This window comes from Pelodiscus sinensis, chromosome 29 (assembly GCF_052426305.1).
Source record: "Pelodiscus sinensis isolate ZL-2025 chromosome 29, ASM5242630v1, whole genome shotgun sequence".
NCBI lineage: Eukaryota > Metazoa > Chordata > Testudines > Trionychidae > Pelodiscus > Pelodiscus sinensis.
Genome location: NC_143080.1, coordinates 2,354,399 through 2,363,214, shown reverse-complemented (window position 1 = coordinate 2,363,214; position 8,816 = coordinate 2,354,399). Strand labels below are relative to the sequence as shown.

The following is an 8,816-nucleotide window of genomic DNA, read 5'->3' as shown; positions in this document are numbered from 1 at the left end:
CTGGCTCTGCAGCACCCCCAAAACCACTGCCCGTACCTTCCCTGCTGCCCAGAGCTGGGGAGCCCTGCGAGTCGCCTGCCCCGGACTCCCTAGAGACACCCGTGAGGCCTCATCACCCACTGCAGGGGACACCTCTTCATTAGAGACCGTCTCACCTGCCCCCCTGAAGCTTTGGGGACCCTGGATTTTTCCCCAGCAGAACCATTTTCGGTCTGACCCATGCCGGGGGCTGTTCCCACAGCCCAATCACCGAGCACCCTGTTTTCAGGCGTGTGTATTAACAAAGAACATTTGCAACCACTTACAAAAGATGCATCTTCCAAAAAACCCAAATCAACGTCAGCAATGGCCCTTCGCTGAGCTACCCGCAGGGTCTGTCTCTGGAGGGTGTGAGCCTTGCCCCCTTCCCTCCTGTGCACTGGGCCGGCCTAGACTCTGCCCCGGTGGCCAAAGCGCCGTCTGCCCACTTCACCTTTTAGCCGCCCGCCCCCCAATGAATGATTCCGAACATGAAAAAGCACCGGCCGGGACAATCGAGGCCTCCACCGTAGCAGCAACAAACCGGCTCTTGGAAACGAAAGAGCAGCAAATGTTTCCTTTCGGAACCCGCTGGGGGTGCGAATCCGGCAGCTTCTGCCAGCGCCGACGTGAATCCAGCGGCTGCGCTCGCGCCCAAAGTCCAGCGACGCACACGCCATTTCCGAGTGCCAAACGGCTCGACGAGTGAGTGATTCACGCCCATGCTGCTAAAGTCCACCTGGGCTGCTGGCTGCGTGGGGCTGGGAGCCGCTCAGAGGCCGACGCGTGCAGGAGAAGTTAAAAAACAACCTTCAAGTTGCTGGAAGCATGAGTGTGTCCGTGAGCATTTCCCCCTCCCGGGCCGGAGGAAACTTAAAAGCAGGATTATGGTCCGAAAGCTGACCCGACGGAGGGCCCTGTCTTGCTCAGAGCAGGAAACTGAGGCAGAGTCAGTGGCAGAGGTGAGAGGAGAACGGGATCCAGGCTTTCTCCTTCCCAGTGCTGCCGTGCGAATCACAAGACCATCTGGCCTCGCCTCTCTCAGAGTCACTCCAGCTGGTTTCTACATCCCACCGTGCGCAGCAGTGCGGGAAAGCGAGTCACAGACACAGCGCCAAGGCCCCCGGACAAACCCCACTGGCAGCGTTTTCTCCCACCAGGGGAATCTTTAGGGTTACCCCAGTGCCCCCCACTGGCTAGAAACTCAGATCTATTCAAGTAGCCGCTGGGGGCGCAGAGTCGGGATGTGATAGTGGAGTCGATTAACCGCTAAGCAGAAGCGCATTGGTCAATGATATAGACCACACCCCCCTGCCAGGACATTTTCTAGCAGGCTGGCCAGCAGCCCGGCTCAGTCCTGGCTTGCACTGGGTCTGGGACCTACCCCCGCTGCGGCTCTGCCTTGAAAGTGCATTAGGAGCTGGGCGGGCGGGCGGCCCAGTTCAGTTCTGGCTTGTGCCAGGTCCAGGAGCTCAGCTCCCGCTTAGACAGGGGCTGCTGCCCCAGGGCGACAGGCCGCTGGTCCACGAGGGGGGCTGGTTTTTAAACTGGCTCCCCTCGCGGACCAGCTCCCGCCTGGCCCCCCACATTGCTGCTTCCGATTCAGAGGCAGCAGCGCGGGGCGGCAGCGGGCTGCTGGGGAGTGGGGCTGGATTGAACTGGCTGCTGGCCCCGCCCCTAAGACTATAGACTAGTCGAGTAACCGCTAAGAACTCGAGAGTTTACTCGACTAGTCAGTTAACCGATATTTCACATCCCTAGTGCAGAGCGGCTGGGGCGACAGCTAAGGGCGGGTGGTCCTTGTGCTCAGCTGGCTGAGTGCTGCTACCCGGGCCGTGAAGACCATGGGTCCTAGTCCCCGCTCTGCTCTGAGCGGTGCAGTTCAGCCGGTGGCCGTGGATTTCTCTTTCCCAGGCCGGGGAATGTCCGTGGGATGCAAAGGTGCTTTCCAGCCCCTCCTCCGTGTAGCGTCCCCAGGTTGGAGGGTGGGGACGGTGAGTCCAGCTGCCAGGAAATCTCCCAGGGAGGAGCTGGCTGCCGTTTCTAGCCTCCTCGCCCGTGGGAGGACAAAAGGGGGGATGAGAATCAACAGTCTCTTCCCGTCCCGCAGCCTTTTGCGTCTGCCACGGCCTCTAGCCAGAGGCGCTTGGGCACTGGGGAACGTGTTTGCAAGAGGCTGATGAGCTGCTAGGGGTTGTCCCCCCGCCCTGAGGCTTCAGAGGGAGACCCCGGGCCTTCGGCTCATGGCCATCCCCTCCGCCCCGGCCGGCCTTTCTTTTAAATATGATTATTTGTATTAAATAATCCCCCCTCCCGGAGTCCTTTCTCCTCGTGGGCACGTCAGGGCCAAAAGTCTTTGGAATCTACGGCGGGGGCCCCGTCCCCGTTACTTCATTTGCGCAGAACAGACTTGAGCTCTGGGCTGGCTCGGGATGGGTCCGGGCGCGCCGGTCTCGGGGCCCCGGGCCCCCTGCAGCACTCGCCTTCCCCGCCCCGCCCGCTTCCCCCGCCTCACTTCTCCTCCCGCTCGCCGCCGGTGAAGAGGTTGGCGTTCTCGGCCAGCGTGGCGCGCACTTTCTTCTTCTCCTTGAAGCGCCCCGAGTTGGAGACCTTGACGTGTTTGCCCTTCGTGTTCTTATCCACGATCTTCTCCAGCCGGGCGTTGAACTCCCGCTCGGCGCCCCCCTGGCCCTCCGCCTCGGCCCGCGGCGCCTCCTGCTGGTTCTCGTTGGCGTAGATCTCTGGGCTCTCGTACAGGACCTTGGGGGTGGATTTCTTCTTCCGCAGGAAGGTGAGCTTCCACCAGCTGTTGCTCTCTGCCATGGCGGCGCCTCCTGGCGGACGGCACAGGAGCGCGTCTCTAGGGAGAGGGCAGAGCCGTTAGCTGGTTGCCCGGACAGTCCGGTACGTCCCGCCCTCGGACCCGAGACGAGCACCCTGGAGCGCCAGCTCCCAAACCAGGCTGCTCGGGGGAGCGCCGTGAGATGGCGGAGGAAGGACCGGGCCCTTTCCTATGCCGTGGGCTGAGCGCGAGAGGGCGCATTGCTCGCGCGCCCAAGCCAGGACATCCCGTTTTCCCCCCGTTACGCCGCAGCATCCAAGTCATCTCCACTTCGGCCCGTCCCCTTTCGTGGCCACGGGGCAGCCTGACCCTCCAGTGGGTGACGATTCTGTTCAGAGCCCACTGCCACCCCGAATACTCTGCCCCTGTGGGGCCCAGGGCGAGGTGGGGGAGGCCGGCTCCATGCCCTGGAAGGGGCGGGGCCTCTGGAAAAGGGGGTGGGGCCTCTGGAAAAGGGGGCGGGGCCATGGACTGTCAGCCTTTAGCACCGCCCAGACCACGCTCACCTTCCCCTGGCCGTCAGCCACATGGCCGCAATACACAGGACCTGGTTCCAGGCGGCCGTCACAGCCGCTGCAGCTGGGCCGCCATGGAGGGGGGAGCCGGAGTAGAGTCTGAGGGCTGCCCCAGGAGTGAAATCCCTGGCTCACCTCTCAGCCTGGTCTCAGCAAGGCCCTGGGCAGGCCAAGGCCGAGGGGGGGGGGTGCGTCCCCAGGCGTGTTGCTTGCAGCCTGCAGCCTTGGCAGGCGCTGGCCCCTTGCACGAGGCTCGGCTTTGAGGCAAGAGACCTGCAGCGTCACTCCCAGCTGAGCCACTGGGAACACCGGGCCACGTCGGCCCTGCCTGTGCCTCAGTTTCCCCTCTGTTGCTTCTCCAGCCTCTTTACATGCCAGAGCGGGGACCCTCCTGCGAAGTTTGCACAGGGCCTGCCCCACTGGGGCCCCGGGCTTGGCTGGGGCCTAGAGCTGTGGCCTGTTCCTGCGCCACGCCATTTCTCTTGGCCCAGCCCCGGCCAGCTTCTCCCTGCTGCTTCTCGGCCTCTCTCCCCGCGGGCGGGTTCTCGGCGACTCCCGGGGCTGCGGCCTGTCGCGACATGGCTGAGAGCCCCTGGGGGCCGCAGCCCACCCCGACCGGGCGTTTCTACCGCGCCTAAGCCTGCTCCCAGCAATCTCAAAACCCGGCTGCACAGTCACATTCAACCAGGCCATCTCTGGGGTCTGTGGGCATTTGGTCCATACCAAGCCCCTGTCCTTAAACCTCCCCCTTTGCCTGGGGTGGGAATGGGCCCAGAGTGAAGAGTGGGGGCTGTGATCCAGAGTGGGGGCTGTGACTCAGTTTCCCCCACCCCCACCCCCACTTTCCCAATGGGGAAACTGAGTCACAGCCCCACGGGGAGAGCCAGAAATAGAACCCATAGCTCCTGAGTCCCAGATCAGCTCCAACCAGTGCTCGGGATCTAGCGCCAGCAGTTGCTACAGGTTGAAGTCCGTGGCTCTCCCTTCCTCCCCGTACCTGAATGGCAACAGCCTCCGGCCAGTTCCCAGCTGGGTGTTTGCCGAAGGCGTGGCTCTCCCTTTGATCGCTCCCTCCAGCTGTTTGTACAGAAACATCGGGCCGCTCGGCAGCCGGGGTGGCAGCTGGGGGGGGAGGGTCAGTCCTCAAGGGGGGGGCCAGGCCTCGAGCGCACTCGCCCCACAGCGCTGCCAGCCCTCAAGAAGCCGCCGCGCTCTTGCCGCTCAGCGAGATACTGGAGTGAGCCGGGAGCAGGGAACCTGGGCAGCAGGCGGCCTGTCAGGTCCCTGGGCCGCTCCCGCGATCAGCTGGAGTTGTGCGGGCGGAGCCGAGAGAACCCCGGGGCTTGTCCCCAGAGGGTACCCCGAGGGGGGTCTCCTGCAGGGGGTGACTGGGGGTAGGGGAGGCAGGTGAGGCTGCGGCGGGGGCGGGGTGGCGAGGACGAGCCTGGGCCCTGGGCGTGAGGTTAGGTTCAAGGACACTGCCCAGCTCCAGCGGTCGCCAGTCGCTTCCTCCCAGCCCTGGGGCAGCTTCCCCCCTCCACCCAGGAGAGCAAGGGAGGGTGCTCGGTGCCTCCCGCCCCAGCCATCAGCGGAGCCCTTGTGGCTCCCAGGGCCTTGGCTGGTCAAGCGTGCGTAGGGCACACGCCTGTGCTGGGAATGCGTGTGCACTCAGACACGCGCACACAGAGATGCCTGGGCATGTGCAAAGTGCAGAGTGCACGGTCACAGAAGGACACACACATAGACACATACACACAGAGCGGTCACAGGACACGTACACACACACAGAATAGTCACAGAAGGACACACATGCACAGCGGTCACAGGACATGTACACACACACACACACACACACAGAGCGGTCACAGGACACGTACACACACACAGAATAGTCACAGAAGGACACACATGCACAGTGGTCACAGGACATGCACACACACACACACACACACACAGAGCGGTCACAGGACACGTACACACACACAGAATAGTCACAGAAGGACACACATGCACAGTGGTCACAGGACATGCACACACACACACACACACACACACAGAGCGGTCACAGGACACGTACACACACACAGAATAGTCACAGAAGGACACACATGCACAGCGGTCACAGGACATGTACACACACACACACACAGAGCGGTCACAGAAGGGGACACACACGCAGAAGGGACACACACACACATACACACACACATGCACCCCTGCACACACAAGCAGCACGAACGTCCAGGGAAAATTCCCACGGAAGAACTGAGCCCCTTAGCCCAGGCCGCTTCCTGGCCCTGACGTCCCCTGGGTCTCCCTGGTCTCGTGGGACGGCCTCGGAGGGCCGGGAGCGGAGCTGCAACCCAGGTTGACAGACAGTAGCCAGCCTGGCCGGCTAGGAATCCCCTCAGCGCCCCTGCCAGCCATCCCCAGGCCCCCTCCCCGAGCACGGCCTGCCTGGGCCTGCTGGGCGCGTCAGCTGCAGGGCTGCGTTCCCCCTCTGGGGTCCTGGGCCGATTCCCTGTCCGTGGGGAGGCGGGTGCTACATCAGCAGGCAGGCGCGGCCGGGGGGTCAGCAAGGGCAGGGGGTGAGGGGAGGGGGGGCCGATCCCGTGAGAAGCAGCAGTAACCTTGGGCCGGGTCCATCAGATATTGCAGCAAGTTAAACATTGGTGGCGGAGGCACACGGGGGGGGGGAGACACTCCCTTTCCCTCCATTACCCCCCCTGTGGTCACTAGCTCAGGGGGCCGGAGGGCAGACGGCATGGGTCCACACCGCTCCCCCTGGGGCCCTGTGAAACGCCCCCCCGACTCCTCCCCCCAACCCAAACCGCCCTCAGACGCTCCCGCTGCCCCCCAAACCTACCCAGCCAAGGGGCCCTGCCCCACGCAGAGGAGTCCAACGCAAGCAGCTGCCCCGGTGCGCCCGGCCCACAGGAGGTGGGGAGCCCCCAGCCGGCTGGAGCCGGTGTGTGCGTGGGGCCGAGCCAGCCCCCGTGAGGGGGGAGCCGGCGTCCCCCTCAGGGGCTGCAAACGGGCAGGCTCTCTATGCACCCCCGCGCTCGCTTGGCTGCCACAGGCCACGGGTTCACGAGAGGCTCGTTCCGCCTGGTGCAAACGCCGTCGCAGCCCTGGGCGTGTCAGGCCCGATGTGGGCTCCCGGGTTGTCAGTCTCCAGCCGCCTGGTCCGTCGGCAGGGCCGGGCTTCTCCCGAGAAAGCCCCGCGGGGGTTGCAGGCCCTGGGCAGCCACAGAGCAGGGGAGCTGGGGGAATGGCAGGGCAGCCCGCCTCCCAGAACGCCTTCCCGGCGGGCGCCTCCGTCTCCGGGGCCCGTTGACTCCTGGGCTTCCCCTCCGTGATTGCCCCTAATGTCCCCCCAGCTCCGGGACCCCCAATCACACAGAAGCAGCTTCGGGTCCCGGCCGGCCTGGGCTGGGCTGGAGGGGAAAAGCTCCGAGCCCCAGCTCCACAAACCCGCTGGCCCCGCTGGTGGCTCGCGGGCCAAGCTGGCTGGCTGCCGAGCGCCCCACCTCCCCAGCGCGTCAGCCCTGATCCTGCCCAGGGCCCGCGCCCCCCACGGCCCCACCGCTCGGCGCCCGGGTGGCCCGTCCTCGGCAGCGCCGCTCCATGAAACATTCATGGAGGCGCTGAGGCGGGATGCCCGGGCTCAGGTTTCCTGGCCCCCCGAAGCAGCCAGGCCGGCGTACCTGCGGCGGTCAGGTCCCTCGCCGGCTGCGCTCGGGGCGGGAGAGAAGGGTCGGAGGCCCGGGGCTGCTCCAGGGTGCTATTGCGGCCGGGGGAGTGGCTGCCACCTCTCCGGTGCTGGGGAGGCAGGTGCGGAGACGCTGTCCTACCTGTCGCGCGCTGTGTCAAGGTTAACTTGAGCTCCAGCTCCTGCCTAAGCAAACAGGAGCAGAGGCTGGGCCAGGGCGGCTCTGAATATTCATGACTGGGGGGGAAACCTGAGCCGGGCAGCCGTGCGGCTGGCTTCCCACGGGCGGCTCCTGTTGCTCTCACCTGGGGCGGGGCATGGGGGGGAGTGGGGCAGGGTAACGCCGAGAGGGAGTCAGCCTCCCGGTGGAGGTTAGCCCCCCAGGGCCTGTGCACGGCCGGGCGCCTGAGGCGTGGGCCGCGGAGGGTTAACGTGGCAGGTGCCAGGTGCCTCGGCGGATATTGTACTTTCGCTCTTCTGCGGGATTCGTCGAAACTAGACTCTGGCTCGACTGGTTGCCAGACCGGTTCCCCGTTCTCTGCCTCTCCGGCCTTCCTCCATCTCTCTGGCCCTCTGCCGCCAGCCCCCCTCCTCTCCCTGGCCCCATGCGCTCCCGACCACAGCAGGCACCGGGCACGGCAGGGGCAGGGCCGGAGGACGGGATCGGGGGCCCTGGTGCCGTCTGCTCTGGGATGGCTTGGCTGGGGCAGCGTGTGAGGCTCCTGTAAGTAGAAACGGTCTCTTTGTAGGGCCATACGCTGCCGCCAGCCTCCCCCCAGCTGCCGGCCCCACTTCCCTTGGCTGGGAGGGGGGCTGCATGGATGTAGCTGATCGTCGGCCTTAAGCTCTGCTGGTCTGACCAGTTCCCCATCACCCAGAACGGCCAGACCAAAGGCCCTTCCAACCCAGGGTCCCGTCTGCCCAGCGTGGCCACTGCCAAGTGCCCCAGAGGGAGTGAACAGAACCGGGAATCCTCCAGGGATCCCTCCCCTGTCGCCCACAAACAGACGCTAGAGACACCCTCCCTGCTCATGTGGGAGTCTGCAGGGTGCCCGCGATCACGTACAACAGTGGTCCCCAACGCGGTGCCCGCAGGTGCCATGGCGCCCGCCTAGTGGCCAGGGCTGGCCCAAGCCATTCTTGCCATTCTCGCCCGGCACATACACGGCCCCCGCCCCGGCACGCGATGCATGCACGGTGCCGCCCCCGGGCGCCCGGCAGCCCCGAAAGGGTGGGGACCACTGACCTAGAATCCCAGAATCCCAGGGCTGGACGAGACCTCAGGAGTCATCCAGTCCAGCCCCCTGCCCAAGGCTGGACCAACCCCCACTAAGTCCTGTCGGAGGACTCCCGGTGGCAGCCCCGTCTCGGGGAAGCAGGCTCTGGGGGCCTGTGTCCGGGCTCTTCAAAGGAGTCTCTGTTTGCAGCTGCCCTCCCTGAAAGCCCTTTCGGCGGTCACGCCTGCCTGACAGGTGAAAGCCCGCGGCTGCCTGGGAGCCGAGCACATGGTGTGGGGCAGAGGGGGCTGCCTGGCCCCATCCATCACGCGACAGAGCCGATCACCGTCACTGCGGCGTGCTGTCTGGCTGTGAGCCCCAGGCCCCAGGCTCCGTGGCAGCAGCCGCTTGATCTAGGAGCCGGGGGTGATGAGTGTATGTGCGCAGGGGAGGGGACGCCTGGGTGTGCGTGCACAGGGCCTGTCTGCGTCACGAGCTCTGTGGGGTGTGCA

At 65.3% G+C, this 8,816-nt stretch overlaps 1 protein-coding gene across 3 annotated transcripts; it reads right to left on the bottom strand.

Annotated features, from left to right (window-relative positions):
* Positions 1-261: 261 nt before the first annotated feature.
* PRR15L (proline rich 15 like) lies at positions 262-7,406 on the bottom strand. Of its 3 annotated transcripts, none has more exons than XM_075911693.2 (2): positions 7,083-7,406; positions 262-2,878 (listed from the first exon to the last, which is right to left on the bottom strand). In XM_075911693.2, exon 2 carries the CDS (start codon positions 2,839-2,841, stop codon positions 2,530-2,532), a length of 312 nt encoding a protein of 103 aa, XP_075767808.1. In that variant the 5' UTR covers positions 2,842-2,878; positions 7,083-7,406; the 3' UTR covers positions 262-2,529. The 3 variants fall into 3 exon arrangements, with proteins under 3 accessions (XP_075767808.1, XP_075767809.1, XP_075767806.1); XM_075911694.2 differs by lacking the exon at positions 7,083-7,406 and adding an exon at positions 6,242-6,372; XM_075911691.2 differs by lacking the exon at positions 7,083-7,406 and adding an exon at positions 4,373-4,948.
* Between the last annotated feature and the right edge of the window lie 1,410 nt (positions 7,407-8,816).